General features: G+C 36.9%; 1 protein-coding gene across 1 annotated transcript; it reads right to left on the bottom strand.

The window, feature by feature from the left end:
* Positions 1–6,868: 6,868 nt before the first annotated feature.
* Positions 6,869–18,863, bottom strand: LOC101896454 (elongation of very long chain fatty acids protein AAEL008004-like). The gene is made up of 5 exons (XM_005181177.4): positions 18,474–18,863; positions 12,866–12,946; positions 12,635–12,797; positions 7,155–7,291; positions 6,869–7,082 (listed from the first exon to the last, which is right to left on the bottom strand). Exons 1-5 carry the CDS (start codon positions 18,735–18,737, stop codon positions 6,897–6,899), a joined length of 831 nt encoding a protein of 276 aa, XP_005181234.1. The 5' UTR covers positions 18,738–18,863; the 3' UTR covers positions 6,869–6,896.
* Between the last annotated feature and the right edge of the window lie 2,295 nt (positions 18,864–21,158).

The following is a 21,158-nucleotide window of genomic DNA, read 5'->3' as shown; positions in this document are numbered from 1 at the left end:
ATATAATACCGAATATCGGGAGGTACCGTTATATGGGGGATATACGATATCGTGGACCTGTATAGACAATTCTCTCTCAGGGGGTGAAGTACTCACAAGGAACTACTTATGTTGATTTTAAGACAATTCCATCGAAAAGCGTGGCTAACATCATCAAAATACCGAATATCGGAGGTTACAGTTATATGGGGGATATACGATATCGTGGACCTACATAGACACTTCATTTTGAGGAGGTAAAATGCCCATAAGGGACTCCTTTTGTGGATTTTCAGACAATTCCGTTTGAAAAATGTGGCTAAAATCATGAAAATACCGAATACCGTGGGGGTACCGTTATATGGGGGCTATACGATTTTGTGGACCTATATAGATAATTCTCTGCCGAGGTATAAAGTACCCACAAGGAACTCCTTGTGTGGATTTTCAGACAATTCCGTTGAAAAATGTGGGTAAAATCATCAAAATACCGAATATCGGGGGGTACCGTTATATGGGGGCTATACGATATTGTGAACCTATATAGATAATTCTCTGCCGAGGTATAAAGTACCCACAAGGAACTCCTTGTGTGGATTTTCAGAAAATTCCGTTCAAAAATGTGGGTAAAATCATCAAAATACCGAATATCGGGGGGTACCGTTATATGGGGGCTATACGATATTGTGGACCTATATAGATAATTCTCTGCCGAGGTATAAAGTACCCACAAGGAACTCCTTGTGTGGATTTTCAGACAATTCCGTTCAAAAATGTGGGTAAAATCATCAAAATACCGAACATCGAGGGGTACCGTTATATGGGGGCTATACGATATTGTGGACCTATATAAACAATTCTCTGCCGAGGTATAAAGTACCCACAAGGAACTCCTTGTGTGGATTTTCAGACAATTCCGTTGAAAAATGTGGGTAAAATCATCAAAATACCGAATATCGGGGGGGGGGGGGGTGTACCGTTATATGGGGGCTATACGATATTGTGAACCTATATAGATAATTCTCTGCCGAGGTATAAAGTACCCACAAGGAACTCCTTGTGTGGATTTTCAGACAATTCCGTTCAAAAATGTGGGTAAAATCATCAAAATACCGAACATCGAGGGGTACCGTTATATGGGGGCTATACGATATTGTGGACCTATATAGATAATTCTCTGCCGAGGTATAAAGTACCCACAAGGAACTCCTTGTGTGGATTTTCAGACAATTCCGTTCAAAAATGTGGGTAAAATCATCAAAATACCGAACATCGAGGGGTACCGTTATATGGGGGCTATACGATATTGTGGACCTATATAAACAATTCTCTGCCGAGGTATAAAGTACCCACAAGGAACTCCTTGTGTGGATTTTCAGACAATTCCGTTGAAAAATGTGGGTAAAATCATCAAAATACCGAATATCGGGGGGGGGGGGGGGGGGTGTACCGTTATATGGGGGCTATACGATATTGTGAACCTATATAGATAATTCTCTGCCGAGGTATAAAGTACCCACAAGGAACTCCTTGTGTGGATTTTCAGACAATTCCGTTCAAAAATGTGGGTAAAATCATCAAAATACCGAACATCGAGGGGTACCGTTATATGGGGGCTATACGATATTGTGGACCTATATAAACAATTCTCTGCCGAGGTATAAAGTACCCACAAGGAACTCCTTGTGTGGATTTTCAGACAATTCCGTTCAAAAATGTGGGTAAAATCATCAAAATACCGAATATCGGGGGGTACCGTTACATGGGGGCTATACGATATCGTGGACCTATATGGACAATTCTATGCCGATGTATAAAGTACCCACAAGGAACTCCTTGTGTGGATTTTCAGACAATTCCGTTGAAAAATGTGGCTAAAATCATCAAAATACCGAATATCGGGGGGTACCGTTATATGGGTGCTATACGATATTGTGAACCTATATAGATAATTCTCTGCCGAGGTATAAAGTACCCACAAGGAACTCCTTGTGTGGATTTTCAGACAATTCCGTTGAAAAATGTGGCTAAAATCATCAAAATACCGAATATCGGGGGTACCGTTATATGAGGGCTATACGATATCGTGGACCTATATAGACAATTCTCTGACGAGGTATAAAGTACCCACAAGGAACTCCTTGTGTGGATTTTCAGACAATTCCGTTGAAAAATGTGGCTAAAATCATCAAAATACCGAATATCGGGGGGTACCGTTATATGGGGGCTATACGATATTGTGGACCTATATAGATAAATCTCTACTGAGGTATAAAGTACCCACAAGGAACTCCTTGTGTGGATTTTCAGACAATTCCGTTCAAAAATGTGGGTAAAATCATCAAAATATCGAATATCGGGGGGTACCGTTATATGGGGGCTATACGATATTGTGGACCTATATAGATAATTCTCTGCTGAGGTATAAAGTACCCACAAGGAACTCCTTGTGTGGATTTTCAGACAATTCCGTTCAAAAATGTGGGTAAAATCATCAAAATATCGAATATCGGGGGGTACCGTTATATGGGGGCTATACGATATTGTGGACCTATATAGATAATTCTCTGCTGAGGTATAAAGTACCCACAAGGAACTTTTTGTGTGGATTTTCAGACAATTCCGTTCAAAAATGTGGGTAAAATCATCAAAATACCGAATATCGGGGGGTACCGTTATATGGGGGCTATACGATATTGTGGACCTATATAGATAATTCTCTGCTGAGGTATAAAGTACCCACAAGGAACTCCTTGTGTGGATTTTCAGACAATTCCGTTCAAAAATGTGGGTAAAATCATCAAAATATCGAATATCGGGGGGTACCGTTATATGGGGGCTATACGATATTGTGGACCTATATAGATAATTCTCTGCTGAGGTATAAAGTACCCACAAGGAACTCCTTGTGTGGATTTTCAGACAATTCCGTTCAAAAATGTGGGTAAAATCATCAAAATATCGAATATCGGGGGGTACCGTTATATGGGGGCTATACGATATTGTGGACCTATATAGATAATTCTCTGCTGAGGTATAAAGTACCCACAAGGAACTCCTTGTGTGGATTTTCAGACAATTCCGTTCAAAAATGTGGGTAAAATCATCAAAATATCGAATATCGGGGGGTACCGTTATATGGGGGCTATGCGATATCGTGGACCGATATAGCCCATCTTCGAACTTGACCTGCCTGCAGACAAAAGAGAGATCTGTGCAAAATTTCAGCTTCCTACCTTAATTCGTTTAGACTGTAGCGTGATTACAACAGACGAACGGACAGGGCTAAATCGTCTTAGAATTTTACGCTGATCAAGAATATATATACTTTGTTGGGTCTAAAATGATTATTTCGATACGTTACAAACGGAATGACGAACTTAATATACCCTCCATACTATGTATGGTGGATGGTATAAAAAATCGATGAATAATGTAGCTAAAATCATCAAAATACCGAAAATCGGGAGGTACCGTTATATGTGGGTTATACCAAAACGTGGACCGACACAGACAATTTTCTGTTATAGGCTGTAGTATCAATTAGGAACTTCAAATACCAAATTTGAAACAAATCCGGTTAATAATGTCGCTAAAATCATTAAAATACCGAATATCGGGAGGTGCCGTTATATGGGGGCGTTACGAAGACGTGGACCTGCACAGACAATTTTCTGTCATAGCCTGTAGTATCCATTTCAAACTTCAAATACCAAATTACCTCCGCACTATGGTGGAGGATGTAACAAGTAAAATAGCATCAGTCGATTTTGCCGACAGATTTATACTCCCAGCCTTGAGTTTTGATTATTCAAACTGTTGACCCTTTATGGGGGTGGTTCCGAAACAGTTGTCCAATATTTACCAATTCGTATTTGACCTAAGACTGATAAAAGTGACAGATTTGGATTATATCGACTACATCCTTATATGCAAATTTTTGGAAAATGTGGAAGTATGCGTAAGGTAACAGATATAGTATATCGGAGTATTCCATTTTCATACTTCATCTAATACAGATAAAAATATTGGTATAGCCAAATTACAAGAAAATCGAACATTTATATCCAATTTTATGCAAAATCATAAATTCCATATTCATCTCAGGTTTCTGGTTAATAGAGATATATTTAGATATAGCGAGTTGTAAAGAATCGCTGACTTGTTTCGCAAATTATGAAAGATATAAGTATTGGAAATTGTGACTCATTGCAGGTGAGGTAACAGAGGTTGTTGGCAGATATATATTATCTTCACAACAGATCTTGCGTTAACAAACATATTTGGATGTGTGAAATTTGAAGCATAAGACTGCTTATTTCGCTTTCTTTGAGCGTTTTGTTTTTCAAAAATCTTGAATCCTATGTGGGGGAGAGAAATGGTCCGATCTCTACCATCTTTGTGGCAGAAATTGTGGTAATGGAAATATTAAGATGGGCCAAGTCTGTTTGGAATCGAATGTTAATTTCGCGTTTTATGAGCTACATGGATATTCAAAATTTTGACCATTTGTGTACCATCTTCACAAAAGATCTAGTGTTAGTAGAAATAATGGGATGTGCGAAATTTAAAGAGATCCTGATTATTATGATCACACCAGACCTTGGGTCAATAAAAATATTGCCATGTGTGAAATTTAAAGAAAATCGGAAAATAAAATTGAAACTATTCAAAATTTTAGCTCTTTGTGGGGCAGGGACTTTATAGAGTGGACCGATATTGTCAATTTTTGCACAAAATGTTGACATTTTGTGGGGAGGTACCAGAAGGAGTGGATCGGTATTACCCATCTCCGAACTCGATCTAAGTTTGACAATAATATTACGGTGTACGAAATTTGGATCAAATCGAAAACTTCCTTCGGAAGTTATCGTGTGCACCATCCTGACAGACAGACGGAAGGACGGACGGACATCGCTAGATCGACACCAAATGTCATGAAACAGGTTTTAGTCGTATCAAATGATATATACCCTATATTTCTGTTGTAGATTGCAGCACCCATTAGGAACTTCAAATACGAAATTTGATTGTGAGTGATTTCCACAGACGAACGGACATCGCTAAATCGACATAGAATTTTATGCTGATCAAGAATACTGGGTGAGATAAAAAAAACTGCAACAAAGTCAAACGCCATAATTTTTACTTTTTTTAAATTTTATTGAATGGAAGCAGAAAATGTCGGAAATAGCATCAAATTTTAGAATAAGTTTAGATTTCTTCGAATTGGTCACCTTTGGCACGAACTATGGCCTTCAAACGACTAATGAAACCGTCACACGCTGCCCGAATGTTGCTCTGCGGTATTTTGGCCCATTCCCAGAGAAGCGCTTGCTTGAGGTGATCGACACTTTGGTACTTTTTAGTGCCAACCTTGCTTTCTAAAATACACCAGACACAATAGACCAACGGATTGGTATCCGGAGATTTTGGTGGTCATTGTGCGCTGGAAATGAAGCGAGGAAACTCATTTTGTAACCATGCTTGGGTGGCGCGTGCTGAGTGCTATGGTACTGAGTCCTATTTGCAATGTCCAAGGTCTGCGGCTACAATGTTTGCGGCTTTAATACACCCTCCAGAATATTTTCACGATAATATTCAGCATTTATTCTGATGCCACGGTCGATTATTACGAGCGGAGAGCGACCATCGGCTGTTATGGCGGCCCACACCATCACGATCATTTTGTTTGTTTACAAACTGCTGGACAACGAATGTTTTCTTATCGGAGAAAACCAAATTCGGCAGTTCACCACTTTCGCCCAAGCGAAGCAATTCTTTAGCTATTTTGAGTCTATTTTCTTTCTGTTGCGGTGTAAGTTCTTGCACTTTTTGGAATTCAAATGGCTTTACCCCGAGCTCATTTTTTAATATTTGCCGAATGGAACATTACGATATGTTCACTCATGAGCCATCTTTCGTCGGCCACTGCGACGCGGGTTTCGATCAAGTAGCTTCTTTACTTTTCGAACCATTTCTGCTGATGTTGCTGTTTTTCCGTCCACTTCCTTGACGTCTGGCTACGCTACGCAGTATCACTGTAACCAGCACACAGCGAGACACAAAAGATTTATTCACATTTAACGATAGCCACTTGTGGTTTTCCAGCCAAACTATCCCGCCTGAATTCCATCACGAATTAGTTTTTTTCTGGAAAATTCTCACCAAAATGCTTTTGTTCGCTTGTAAACAATATAATGAGCTGTCACTGGAATAGTTTTAACAGCTGTCGGACGAGTGGCTTAGAAATGACAGAAGTCTGAAGTTGGTTGCAGTTTTTTCATCTCACCCTGCATATATACTTTGTGGGTTCTAAAATGTATATTTCGAGGTGTTACAAACGAAATGACAAACTTAATATACCCACCATACTATTGTGGAGTGTATAAAAGAATGCCTATTCGAAATGTACAATTAAGCAGAAATAAACAAAAATAAAGATTAATCATTGAAGATTTTGCAAAAGCCGGGACGCCTATGTTTCTCTTTGTCAAAATGTATATCCATAAATCCATTGTATATTCACAAATTAGAGACGGAAGCTTGCTGTCTCAATACTAAAATTTCATAAACTAAATGACAGAAAAATGCAGAGCTGGATATCCTTATTTGAAATGTATATCCTTATATATTGAAATAATTATACCATGAGGTTTCTGTTCATTCAAATTGTATCATTTTTATAGTAGCTTTCAAATATTTTATATGTGTAACATCAGCATGTTTTGTTATCAATTTTTTAATAATTATTCAGAATGGAAATAATACAAACTCTTAGTTTTTAATGCGTAAAAAAAATAATAAATTAACCTTAAATTTAATGGAAAAATAATTTAAATTATGATTGTACAATGACAACATGACAACATGTACAATGACAATGACAAGATTTTCAAGTTGTGTCGCTAATATTTCTAATCCTTTTTCAGCGATGATCGCCGTTCCTTCTTTTGCAGATAATTCTGAACGTAAAATGAGCCAAACATATAGGAGAAAATACAGGAATACAGGGTTATAATGGCTGCAACTCCTCTTGGATATAGACAGTTTCGACGGATTTGAACTTGTATGGAATGCACGAAAACAATGGAGAATTGTATCTGTTGAAGAGATGCAGATTTGTGTAATTTAATAAGACCTCGTTGGGGATATCTTTGACAGCAATTACTTACCAGCTGCAAAACAGTTATGTATTTCTTCCACCAAAGATATTTTTGTACCTTCGGACCCATGGCTGTCAACATGTAATAGATGTACATGACTATGTGAACGAAGGAGTTGATAAAACAAACAATGGTACCGTGTCCGCCTGAAAAAAAAAAAAATTAGAAAAATCAGATTAGTACTTAAAAAAATTAAGTTCATCAAAACAAGTTTAATAGTATCAATCGGTTTTGCCGACAGATGTATGCCCTCAGCCAATGTCTGTATATTTAAATATATTTGGATTTGCCTTATGATTTTTCAAAATGTAGACACTTTATGGGGGATCCGAAGGAGTCACCCAATATTGTCCATTTCGGATCTGACCTTAGTCTGATATAAATATTATGTTTCATTCCAGATTTGGACTATATCGACTACTTCCTTCACTTTATACGAGATATGTAATCAAAATTGTAATCTTTTTATACACTCCACCATACATAGGGTTTATTAAGTTCGTCATTCCGTTTGGAACTCATCGAAATAATCATTTTAGACCCAACAAATTATATATATTCTTGATCAGCGTCAAATTTTAAGACGACATAGCCCTGTCAGTCCGTCCGTCTGTTGTAATCACGCTACAGTCAAAAAACAAATTTGCGCAGATATCTCTTTTGTCTGCAGGCAGGTCAAGTTCGAAGATGGGCTATATCGGTCTAAAATATCTACAGCACTCATATAACGGCACCCCCGATATTCGGTATTTTGACGATTTTAGCCACATTTTTCAATGGAGTTTTTTGTGAGCACTTTATCCCTTGGAAGAGAATTATTTATATAGGTCCACGATATCGTATAGCCCCCTTATAACGGTACCCCCGATATTCGGTATTTTGATGATTTCAGCCACATTTTTAAATGGAATTGTCGGAAATTCTACACAAGTAGTTCATTGTCAGTACTTTATCCCTTGGAAGAGATTTATCTATATAGGTCTACGATATCGTATAGCCTCCATATAACGGTACCCCCTATAATCGATATTTTGATGATTTTAGCCACATTTTTCAACGGAATTGTCTGAAATTCTACACAAGGAGTTCTTTGTAAGTGCTCCAGACATAGCTTTGTCTATATAGGTCCACAATATCGTATATCGCCTATATGTCGGCACCTTCCGATGTTAGGTATTTTAAAGATTTTAACAGAATTTTTAATGGATTTTATTTTTTTTTTTTGAAAATTGTCTAATTTGTTCCAAATGGTGGATGGTGTTCAAAGTTTGGCCCGGCCCACTTACTGCTTTTTTACTTGTTCCATCTCTTGTTGAGAGAGGAAAATGCTATGAGCAATTGGTTATGAAAATATTTAATATTATGACCCCTTTGTGGAGGGAGGTAACAGAATAGGTGTGTTGATATCTATAATCTTCATACTAGATCTTGCGTTAGTAAAAATATTGAAATTAATAAAATTTGAAGTGAATTGGAGAGTTATTTCGCATTCCATGAAAGTTTTGGCAATTCAAAATGTCCACCCTTTGTGGGGGAAGTGCCAAAAGGAGTTAACCGGTATATACTATTTTAACACCAGATCTTGTGTTACTAAAAATATAGCTGTGCGCACAATTTGAATAGAAACAAATGTTCATTTCGCGTTTCAGGAGCTTTATGGATATTCAAAATTTTGACCCTTTGTGGGGGACGTACCAGAAGGAGTGGACCGATATATTCTATCTTCACACCAGACCTTGGCTTAATAAAAATATTATGATGTGTGTAATTTGAAGATAGTCGGACTCTTACATAACATTTTATAAAAGTTATAATTATTCAAAATGTTGACCCTTGTGGGAGAGGTACTTGATGGAGTGGACCAATATTGTCTATTTTCACACCTGACGTAGCACTTATGGAAATATTAGGATTTGGAAAGTTACAGCAAAATCGGATTATCCTTTCCCTTTCTGTGCAGTAAATTATTTTCATTAAAAATGTTGATATCTTGTGGGGGAAGTTCCAGAAGGAGTGGGCCGATATTCCTCATCTCTGAACTCAATCTAAGTTTGACAGTAATATTACGAAGTAACAAATCGGATACTCCCTTCGAGTGTTATCGTGCGCGCCAGCCATAGAGACATATCCAAATCTGAACCGATCTCGACAAAATATATGTATAGTTATTTTCAGGATCTACCTAGATATAAAATCGGAAAAAATATACAAGGTGAGATGAAAAAACTGCAACCAACCTCAGACTGTTTTCATTTCTAAGCCACTCGCCCGACTGCTGTTAACATTATACCAGTGACAGATCATTATATTGTTTACAAGCGTAGAAAAGCATTTTGGTGAGAATCTTCCAGAAAAAATATTATTCGTGATGGAATTCAATCGTGACAGTGTGATGTCTTTAAATTTGGCTAGAAAACCACAAGTGGCTATCGTCGGAGCACTCCAGCATTTAAATGTGAATAAATCTTTTGTGTCTCGTGCCATCGCTCGTTACCGTGATACTGGTAGTGTTGCCCGACGTCAAGAAAGTGGACGGAAGAAAACAGAAACATCGGCAGAATTGGTTCGAAAAGTAAAGAAGCGGCTTGATCGAAATTCGTCGCAATATTCCATTCGGCAAATATTGAAAAATGAGCTCGGAGTAAAGCCATTGAAATTCCAAAAAGTGCAAGAACTTACAACGGAAAAGAAAGAAAATAGACTCAAAAGAGCTAAAGAGTTGCTTCGTTTGGTCGAAACTGGTGAACTGCCAAACAAGGTTGGCACTAAAAGTACCAAAGTGTCGATCACCTCAAGCTAGCGCTTCGCCGGGAATAGGCCAAAATACCGCAGAGCAACATTCGAGCAGCCAAAGGTGACCAATTCGAGTTAATCTAAACTTATTCTAAAAGTTGATGCTATTTCCGACATTTTTTGCTTTCATTCAATAAAAGTTCAAAAAAAAATTAAAAATTATGACGTTTGTCCTTGTTGCAGTTTTTTTTTTTTATCTCACCCTCTATTGTTATTTCAGCAGCTCAATTCTGATTATATGAATTTGTGAACTAAATGACTATGGGGACTAAACGAAGACGTGGAATTGCATAGACAATTTTCTGTCTTAGTTTGTAATACTCATTACGAACTTCAAATGCGAAATTTAACACAATTAAGCTGAATAATGTCGCTGAAAATCATCAAAATACCGAATTAAGGGAGGTACCATTATATGTGAGGTATACGAAGACATGGACCTGTATTAGCAACTTTATATCATAGAATGAAATACCTATTCGGAACTTCAAATTCCATATTAGAAACCTTACCGGAGAAAAGTGGGACACAAATCATCAAAGTGCCAAATAGCTGCAAGTACTGTACCACTGCATGGGGAATATACGAATACTTAGACCTATATTGACAATTCTATGCAAGCACATTTCTTACACAATGCGAACACATGCTTCCAATTTACAAAAAATTTGGGTGAAAATTGTGACTAAAATACCCAAATAACCTTTAAATATGTCGGTACAGTTACATGGAGCTATACCAAAACGTGGAACTATTTAGCCCATTTTCAATACCAAAAGTCAGTCTGCAGGATCTATATTCCCGGGTTTCCTATTGTGGCTATTTTTAGAGTAACCCCGATTCTCAAACAATAAATTTTTATACTCTCAGCCATATGGCTACAGAGGGTATATATCATTTGATACGTGCCTAGTCGAAATAACGGTTTTAGACCCTTGGTCTCTTTGGACCAAATCCGTTTCAGAACATTTGGAGTCGATCTAGCGATGTCCGTCTGTCTGGCTGGCTGGTGCGCACGATAACTCTCGAAGGGAGTGTCCGATTTGGTCCAAACTTGCTACATCATAACTTAGATCGAGTTCGGAGATGGACAATATCGGTCCACTCCTTCTGGTACCTCCCTCAAAAAGGTCGAAATTTTCAAAAAAAATATTTTTGGCACAGAAAGAGAATGAATAATCCGATTTTGCTCCAACTTTGCAAATCCTAATATTTGCGTCAGTGCTACGTCAGGTGAGAAAATATCGGTCCACTCCATCAAGTACCTCCCCCACAAACGGTCAAAATTTTGAATAATTACAACTCTCATAAAATGTGATGTAAGAGTTCATTTGTCTTCAAATTTCACACATCCCAATATTTATATTAACCCAAGGTCTGGCGTGAAGATGGAATATATTGGTCCAATCCCTCTGGTACCTCCCCCACAAATGTTCGGAATTTTCAAAAAATATATATTTTCTACTGAATAATTACAACTCTCATAAAATATGATGTAAGAGTCCGATTGTCATCAAATTGCACACATCCTAATATTTTTTATGAACAAAAGATCTGCTATTAAGACGGAGTATATCGGCGCACTCCTTATGATACCTCTCCCACAAAAGGTCGAAATTTTGAATATCCATTAAGCTCATAAAACGCGAAATTAACATCCGATTCCATTTAGACTTGGCACAGGATAAAAGGATAGGCAAATAAAAAAAGGAATATTTCTACAAAACAAGATCTGTTATAAAGGTGGTAGAGATCGGTCCATTCCTTCTGGTACCTCCCCCACAAAGGGTTAAAATTTTGAATAACCAAAACGATCATAAAATCCGAAATAAAGGTCTGGTGTGAATATGGAATATATCGGCACAGTCCTTCTGGTACCTCCCCCACAAAGGGTCAAAATTAGAGTATCCATGAAGCTCATAAAACTCAAAAATAACACCCGATTCCATTCAGACTTTGTACATCTCAATATTTCCATCAACACAAGATCTTTTATAAAGATGGTAGAGATCGGACCATTTCTTCTGGTACCTCCCCCACATAGGGTTCAAGATTTTGAAAAACAAAACGCTCAAAGAAACGGAAACGCTCATCCAAATCCATCTATCCATCTCTACAAATTTTCCACATACAAACATTTTTGCTAACACAAGATCATTTGTGAAAATGATATACATCTGCTAACCCCTTCTGGTACCTCACCCACAAAGGGTCACAATTTCCAATTCTATATCTGTCATAACTTGCGAAACAAGTCCGAGATTCTTCACAACTTGCTATATTCAAATATTTCTCTTAATCAGAAATCTGATATGAATATCTAATTTATCGGAATTTATGATTTCGCACAAAATTGAATACAAATGTTCGATTTCCTTCAAATTTTGCACATACCAATATTTTTATCTGTATTAGAAGAAGAATGAAAATGGAATACTTCGGTCTGCTATATCTGTTACCTCAGGCATATTTCCACATTTTCCAAAAATGTACACATATCTCATATAAAGTACAGGAAGTAGTCGATATAGTCCAAGTCTGTCATATTGCAATATTTATATCAGTCTAAGGTCAGATACGAATTGGTCAATATTGGCGAAGTTTTTGCAACTACTTCGAAACCTCCCCATAAAGAGTCAACAGCTTGGGGGTATACATCAATCGGCAATACCGACTGATACTATTTTACAACATACCTGCATAATTTTGTACAGCAAAATAAAGTCCAAGCGGCATGCTGAAGTGATGGAAGACATGTAAAAAGGATATTTGTCTATCCTTTTTTCTTAAAACAAAGAATACTGTGTCTAATAGTTCCGTAATCTTCGCCATGTAGAATAGCCAAACAGCTCTGGCCATCTGAAAAAATAGTAAAAAAATATTTTTAAGTATTTCCATTGACAAAGAGGTAGCATCATATGACTTACCCTCAATGAGTGTGGGTCGGTATCGTAGGTAAGTGGAGCACATTTGTAATTGTAAGTAGTTCCCCAGCCAGCTTGATAGAACTATTAAAAACAGATGAAAATAAAGGATAGAGAATTGAATACCAAAAGAACTTTAGTTTAATTTAATTATTTGGTTACTCTTCTATTGGGCTTACGATCTAGTCTCTTGGGTAAAATAAAGGGTTTTGTCATAGGAGTTATTTTAAAATAAATACTGGGGAGAATATCTCTAGAAAAAAATTGTATAAAAATAACTGTCAAACGAAACCCTTTATAAGGGGGGTATACGAAGACGTGCTCCTTCATAAGTAATTTTTTGTGTTAGACTGTAATATCGATTCTTCAATTACGAAATCTGGTTAATAATGTCGCTAAAATCATAAACATAACGAGTAAAAAACATTAAGTCTTTCCGGGCCGAACTTTCAATAACCTCCACCATTGTGTAAAGAAAACATTTTTATAGAAAAGTATCTGAATTCAAACGTGTTCCACTTTAAAACTCAAATGCCAGTAAGACCGTTTAGATAATGCTGTTAAACTTTTCAAAAACCCATAAAGTGGATGAGGTCGTTATATGGGGGCTATACCAAAACGGGAACCTCTAGAGACAATTTTTTACTTCAAGGATTGTCATCTTCCAAATCTTCTTAAATACCAAATTTGAAACAATTTCATGGGTAAATATGACTAAGATTATCAAATTACCGAATTTCGATGGGTATCGTTATATGTGCGCTATAAAAAAACGTGGACCTATATATAGTCTGTTCCGCCACCGGAGCTAGAACCCATTGCGAACTACAAATACCAATTTTTAGACAAATCCGTGAAAAATGTGGAGAAAAAACATCAAGATACCAAATATCGGGAGGTACCGTTATATAGGGGGGGCTATGCAAAAACGTGGATCTATATATACAATGTACAATCCATAATGTACAATCCATTATGACCTACAAATACCAATTTTTAGACAAATCCGAAGAAAAATGTGTCAAAAATCATTAAACTACCGAATATCGGGAGGTACCGTTATATGGGGACTATACCAAAACGTGGACCGATATATCTCATTTTCCATATCAACCATCCTAAACTCTACGTTAAATAATGGTGGCTGTAGCGCGATTTCAACAGACAGGCGGACGGACAGACAGACGGACATCGTTAAATCGACTTAGAATTTTATGCTGATTATGAATATATATATACTTTATGGGGTCTACGACGAATATTTAGGGATGTTACAAACGGAATGACAAAGTTGATATACAGTATTTTTGCTTACCTGCACAATCAAAAATTGCACGACATCTTGTGCAGCAATGCCCAAAATGCAGGTAGCTTCATTGCACTTATCTGCACAATGAAGCAGGTATCTTTAATTTTACTTACGTGCACAAAAAGTGCAGGTATCTTTAATTTTCTATTCGTATGTATTTGAGCATCAGTGGTGTTTTATCCAGCATAACCATCTTTTAGTGTTTAATGTTTTATGCATGCTCTTTTCTTGTGTTGTTATTGTTTTGGCGAATACAAAAACAAAAACGAAGTGGTAGGTTTTAGTGTCTTTTTTGAGTTTGCAAAAAATTTTCTTGTGCAGATAAATACAACTTTTGTAACCAAATTAAAAAAATTAGCAAATTTTCGAGGCAGGAATGTCCAATGTGCAGCTATCGATTGGGCACTTAAATACAATTCAAATAAAGGGATTCAGAAAAAAATGGCATAACAAAATTTTTTTGGTCTGCAAAGCCAATGCGCAGCTAATGTTGATGCAGGTAAATAGAAACCACGGTATACTCCTTTCCAAGGTGGAGGGTATGAAAATTACGAAAAATATTTATTAATTATACCCAACAACACTATGTGTTGGGGTGTTATAAGTTTGATAGGGCCAAAAATCGTGTAACACCTCGAAATATTGGTTTCCCAAATAGGAAAGTATATATGGATCTTCCTATATCGCCGTGCTGGGTCGATCTAGCTATGTATGTCCGCCCGTCTGTCCGTCTGTCCATGTTAATTTGTAATCACTATACAGGTCGCAATTATGGCCCGATCTTCACGAAATTAAGAATGGAGGTGGGGCTAGAGTCAGAATAGAACCCTTTTTTCTTTTGGAGATGATCGCATAATATTTAGGGGTTGAAATGGACCAAAAACTGAAAAAAATCCTGATTTGGCAGGTGCTCTACAGGTCACAATTATACACCAATCAAAGCGGAAGTTACCATGGGGCTAGAGCTTAGAGCAGAAGCCTCCCAATTTTGATGGTAATCGGATAATATTTAGTGGGTGAAATAGGCCAAACATTTGTCTTAAATAAAAGTCAAATTTTCCATTAAACCGCGAATATTTTTAATCCCGACGAAATCACAAACAGACGAACAGGTCAATTCTGACTGTTACGTATATGCCGGTAGTAAATATATCGGTTATATATAGCGATATATATACAATGTGTATATACAAAGGAAGGGGATGTTAGCTAGAATGCTTATATCTCAAGAATGGCTGCACCGATTTTGACAAATTTTGTCAATTCAAAATGCCCTCTTGACATAAAGGTATAAAATCTAAAAAAATCGCTTAAAAAGATGCCTATAATGATGATAGGATTGGTTTTGTAGTATTTTGTGATATTTTTTTATTTTTTCATATTTTTATCGCATGCGATTTTTTCAATTTGACTTATTGAAGTGTATATTTTGTAATATTTTTCCACCTTACAACACAGGTTGGGGATACCATATACAGATTGCAATTATCGTCCGATCCTCACGAAAAGGGAAGGGTTAGGCTCAGAAGGGCTGGGCCTTTTGTTTTCAAAGATGTCCGCAATATATTAGGGGTTAAAATGGACCAAAAACCAAAAATTTTGCAGCCGTTATAAAGGTCATAAATAGAAACCAAAGGACACGAAATCTCGCATGAAGTTTGAGTTTAGGATAGCGGGTAGAATGGATCACTATTTTTGTCTGAAAAGTACCAACATTACTTACAGGCGATATCCGAAATACACAAAAGGCTTTTTTATGCTGATTTTGTTGACGAATATAGCCAAATATCGTAGACAAGAAAATCATATAGATGAGTCTCAATTTGGAGATACAGAGGGATCTCTTGTTTTTGGAGATGATGGCAAAATAAACCAAAAAATGAACCAAAAACAGAAAAAATGTCCTGATGACACAATTGAAGCCAATCGACACGCTTGAGAAGAGAGTTAAGGACAGGGAAGAATTCTATCATTTTGGATGACCATTGGATTATATTTAGCTTTAAATGGACCACAACAACTAACAGCACTACGGTGTGCGTAAATATTGGGCAAATGTCCCTGGTCAAAATGCTAAAGGTAATATCTGGGAAGTGCTCCGTGAGATAATTTCAAAAGCAAAATCTTCCAAAATGGATTTGGACATAAGGGGGCTTCTAACATATTGTAGTGTTGTAGGGTATCACATGGTCGGCCCCGCACGACTATAGCCTTTGCTTACTTGTTTTTTCATATTTTTTATCGCATGCGATTTTTTCAATTTGACTTATAATATTGAAGTGTATGTTTTGTAATATTTTTTTTTACCTTGCAACACAGGTTGGGGTTATTATATGCATATTGAAAATATCATCCCATCCTCACAAAAATGTTCATAGGGGTAGGGTTAGGCTCAGAAAATTGTTCCTGATTTTGCAGCCGTTATATAAGTCACAAATAGAAACCAAAGGACACGAAATCTCGCATAAATTTAGAGCTTAGGAAGGAGGTTGAATGGACCACTACTTTTGTGTAAAAAAATACCAACATTATTTACAGGCGATATCCTACATACACAAAAGGCGAACTTCTGACTTTTTATTCTGATTTCGTTGACGAATATAGCCAAATATCGTAGACAAGCAAATCATACAAATGAGTCTGAATTTGGGGATGCAGAGGGGCCTCTTGCTGAAAAAAACACACGATTGAAGCCAATCGACACGCCTAAGAAGAGAGTTAAGGGCAGGGAAGAATTCCATTTTGAATGACCATTGGATTATATTTAGCTGTAAAATGGATCACAACAACTAACAGCACGAGGGAGTGCGTAAATATTTGACAAATATCCCTGGTCAAAATGCTAAGGGTAATATCTGGGCAGTTCTCCGTGACATAATTTCAAAAACGAAATCTTCCAAAATGGATTTGGACATAAGAGGGCTTCTAACATGTGTAGGGTATCACATGGTCGGCCCCGCACGACTATAGCCTTTGCTTACTTGTTTTGTATTAAATTGAAAAGAAAAGATATTGCCTTAGTCTTAATGTGGACTTTTGCTTTCGATTATTGAAAAGGCAGCTGAGACGATTTAACGCTGGAGAACATTCAAACATGGAAACCGCTATCACCGGTTATTTCGTTAAGACGCGATCTCTATAAAACGCTGTCTCCCAATACCTTATTATTTTGAACGGATGGATATGAAAGTGTATCACTGCAGCCTGGATCTGGATAATGATGTTGATAAACTCGTTGCCTTTAACTATTCGATGACTGTAAGGTATGTGAACGAAATCGATTACGATACAAAAACTAGTGTAAAGGTGGGAATACATAAAGCGCTTATCTGGCTGGCTAAAGTCATCGGCTGGCTTCTTCGGAAATGAACAAAGGAGCCTAGGAACAAAATCGAACTTCATGTATTTCCACCATAAGAGTGATGCATGCCTTTGTTGACGAAATCGGTTTGATTTTCCATTACAAAGGTAATTTCTTGTTCCCCAGTTTCAAAAATATGCTGGTGCTTTTGAAAGGAGGAAGGAAGGAAGGCAAAATGTTAGTATATGTTTTGATAATCCATAAGCAACAATTTACAGGCATCTGCTTTTTTTTAAGTACTCCAATGAGCCAGGTGGCGTTGTATCTTCCCCCGTTATATTCGTTTCAAAACCACGGTGGATCTGCCGCTAATTTAATCCCATGTTGCCATGACACATTTTCCAACACACAATCATGTTTTTCCATATCTTTTGTCCACTTTCTCTTCGAGGTCTCGAATTTGGGAGCAATTTTATCCATTGAAAAATGGAATTATTTATTTGCGGAATTAAGCAAACACTTTATACAGTTTTTTTACATTCTATCCGGTAAATCTAATGGTCTCGAGTAGTTCTCAACATTTTTCTCTTAAGATATTCTTGCAGAATTAGATTTTCACATACTATTTCTGGGCGTGCTGTTGATAATACGACAACGAACGACATTTTATTGTCAAAAAAATTAAATTATAATAATTTTACCAGATGACAAAACGCATTCTTATGGAAAAAATCGCTGAAAATTATTTTGTCTACAAAAAGAACCATTTAAAAACTTTTCCATTTATGGAGATCCGTTTAAGACATCTTCAGTCAAAATAGAAACTCTAAAAATTTATTCTGCATATTTAGAAACGTAGATGGTCATTTAAGAGGCTTTGAAGCAATCTTTGCAACGTATTCCAAAATTATGTAAATTTTACGGACAATCAAAAATTTCACTTTGTCTTTTACACATCCGATGTCACCCATACCGTTCAGCAAACAGCGCTACGAACTTACCTCATAGAAGAGAACGCAACTGATTATCACTTGTATGGCATTATAGATAATCATAGTATTTTTCAATTCGTAAGGTTTTCGATCACGCATATACCGAGGACCCGCATATAAACAGAAAAACAAGTAGAAGGCTAATATTCCAAATAGGGGCCAGGGTGTATTCGACAGCAGCCAATTTTTCGTACGTTGATCTCCATGCTCAAAAAATACACTTATCAGATAATTAAACGTCGAATTTGCGCTAAACGTTAGCGAGGAATACATATTTCCGATACGAACCGTTCGAACTTAAAAAATGAAATAGAAACGACATCCCCAATAAACGATTGGAGAGAGCGGTGGCTGGGTCGACTGCCTTGTCGTCAAATATCTAATAAATATTTTGGGTTTTTACTTCTTCTTCGTCGTAGTCGTCGTCATCGTCGTCATCTGTTTATGCATAATACACAGATGTATTTTTGGGAATACCTTAAATCTTTTGTGCAATATTTACCACGGGATGGGACCCAAGGCTCGGCATCGAAAGCTTGTTTAATAGTTTCATATTTACATATTTTCTTTTCTCATATCTTAGGTTGGCTCTAAGAAATACGTATGTGAACAAACAACATTAGATCTGTGACACACACTTAACCAGCAGCTAGCTAGCTAGCCCAATTGGTTGGTCTGCATTGTTGGTATAGGTTATCGCCATTATGCCCAGCGTAATAGTATGGAACGACCTTGAAATTGAATGGTGTAAAACTGGTAATTGGGTGAGTAAAAATCATCAAAAATACATACTTCAATTTACCAATGGACAACAACAATACCAAAAATTCACTTGTTGTCAAGCCTTCACTGAACCACACCGAATTATTAATGCCCTTCAGCCGGTGATGAAAGAGAAAGTTACGCCGACTCATTTATGAGGGTTCAAAAATTAAACAAGTAAAAAAAACATTAAGTTCGGCCGGGCCAAACTTTTAATACCCTCCACCTTAGGGTAAAAGAAACATTAGAAGAAATGTGGCAAAAACCATTAAAATGCCGAATATCGGGAGGTACCATTATATGGGGGCTACACCAAAACGTGGACCTATAATTACAATTTTTCGCCACACGAACTAGGACCCATCATGACAAACACAAATACCTATTTTTAGACAAATCAATGAAAAAATGTGGCAAAAATCATCAAATTACCGAATATTGGGAGGTACCGTTATATGGGGGCTATACCAAAACGTGGACCTATAATAACAATGTTTCGTCACACGAACTAGGACCCATTATGACATACAAATACCAATTTTTAGATAAATCAGTGAAAAATTGTGGCAAAAACCATCAAAATACCGAATATCGGGAGGTACCGTTATATGGGGGCTATACCAAATCATGGACCCATACATTCAAAGTTTCGCCACCGGAGCTGGAACCCATTATGACCAACAAATACCAAATTTCAGACAAGACCGTGAAAAAATGTGACAAAAAAAAACTAAAATACCGGATATTGGGAGGTACCTTTATATGGGGGCTATACCAGAACGTGGACCGATATATCTCATTTTCAATACCAACCATCCTCTGCTAAACCAACCATCCTCTGCTAAACCATTGCTCTGCTAAATTTTGGCACTCTACGTCAAATAATGTGGGCTGTATCGTGATTTCAACAGACAGACGGACAGACAGACAGACAGACGGACAGACAGACAGACGGGCATCGTTAAATCGTATTAGAATTTTATGCTGATTATAAATATATATACTTTATGGGGTCTAAGACGAATATTTAAGGATGTTACAAACGGAATGACAAAGTTAATATACCCTCCTTTCCAAGGTGGAGGGTATAAAAATGTGACCCTTTGTGGTTGAGGTACCAGAACTAGTTGGCAAATATCTATCTTCTTCAGAACAGATTTTGCGTTAGCAAAAATGTTTGGATGTGTGAAATTTGAAAAGAGTTTTGTGTTTCAAAAAAAACCGTTATTTCTATGAGGTACGTTTTGAACGTATCAAATGATATATACCCTCTCTAGCCATATGGCTGAAGGTATAAAAAACACCTTCAACATTTTGTTTTACATATTAAGTTTTGTTATTTTTCAGAATGCCCTCAAAAGGAGTTTTAAAAGTTGTCCTTTAGACACAAGGCTTCTCAATATGCCTTCGAAGTATTTAAGACCTTGTAAAGAAATGAGATATTTAAATTTAATTAAAAAAGGTATTTCCTATAAAGAACACCTTTCAACTATCTCCTAAACGTTCTCCCATAAATTGATGATATGTTCAAAGTTTCATTTTAGTTTAAAGCAATAGGCTGGTGTTAAAGTATCTCCACACTGCTAACAATGTCACAGCTGGTCTAAAGTAGGGTATGCTTTAAATTCCCGCACAACATATTTCAATACATTTTTTTTTCTATTATTAATTTTCGGTTATGAAATCGGTCTCGAAAGTCTACCTTTTAAACTTTTACTTGCTAATGAAACCCAAACACACGCACACATTCAAATACAGACTCCCAGTCTTCGAACGCTACAGAAAGCATAGACCAAACTGGTTTTCAATTCATGTCAACGATATGATTACGACTCACCTTTTTTTCTTTCATTCATTTCTTAATGTGGCCAAGTTCGGGCCAAGTAGTTCACAGGCAGATATGTAATACAAACGAACATGGAACGTTATTGA

Source organism: Musca domestica, unplaced genomic scaffold, assembly GCF_030504385.1.
Source record: "Musca domestica strain aabys unplaced genomic scaffold, Musca_domestica.polishedcontigs.V.1.1 9, whole genome shotgun sequence".
In the NCBI taxonomy this organism is placed as follows: Eukaryota; Metazoa; Arthropoda; class Insecta; order Diptera; family Muscidae; genus Musca; species Musca domestica.
The sequence above is the reverse complement of the archived record's forward strand: the minus strand, read 5'-3'. Positions and strand labels throughout refer to the sequence as shown.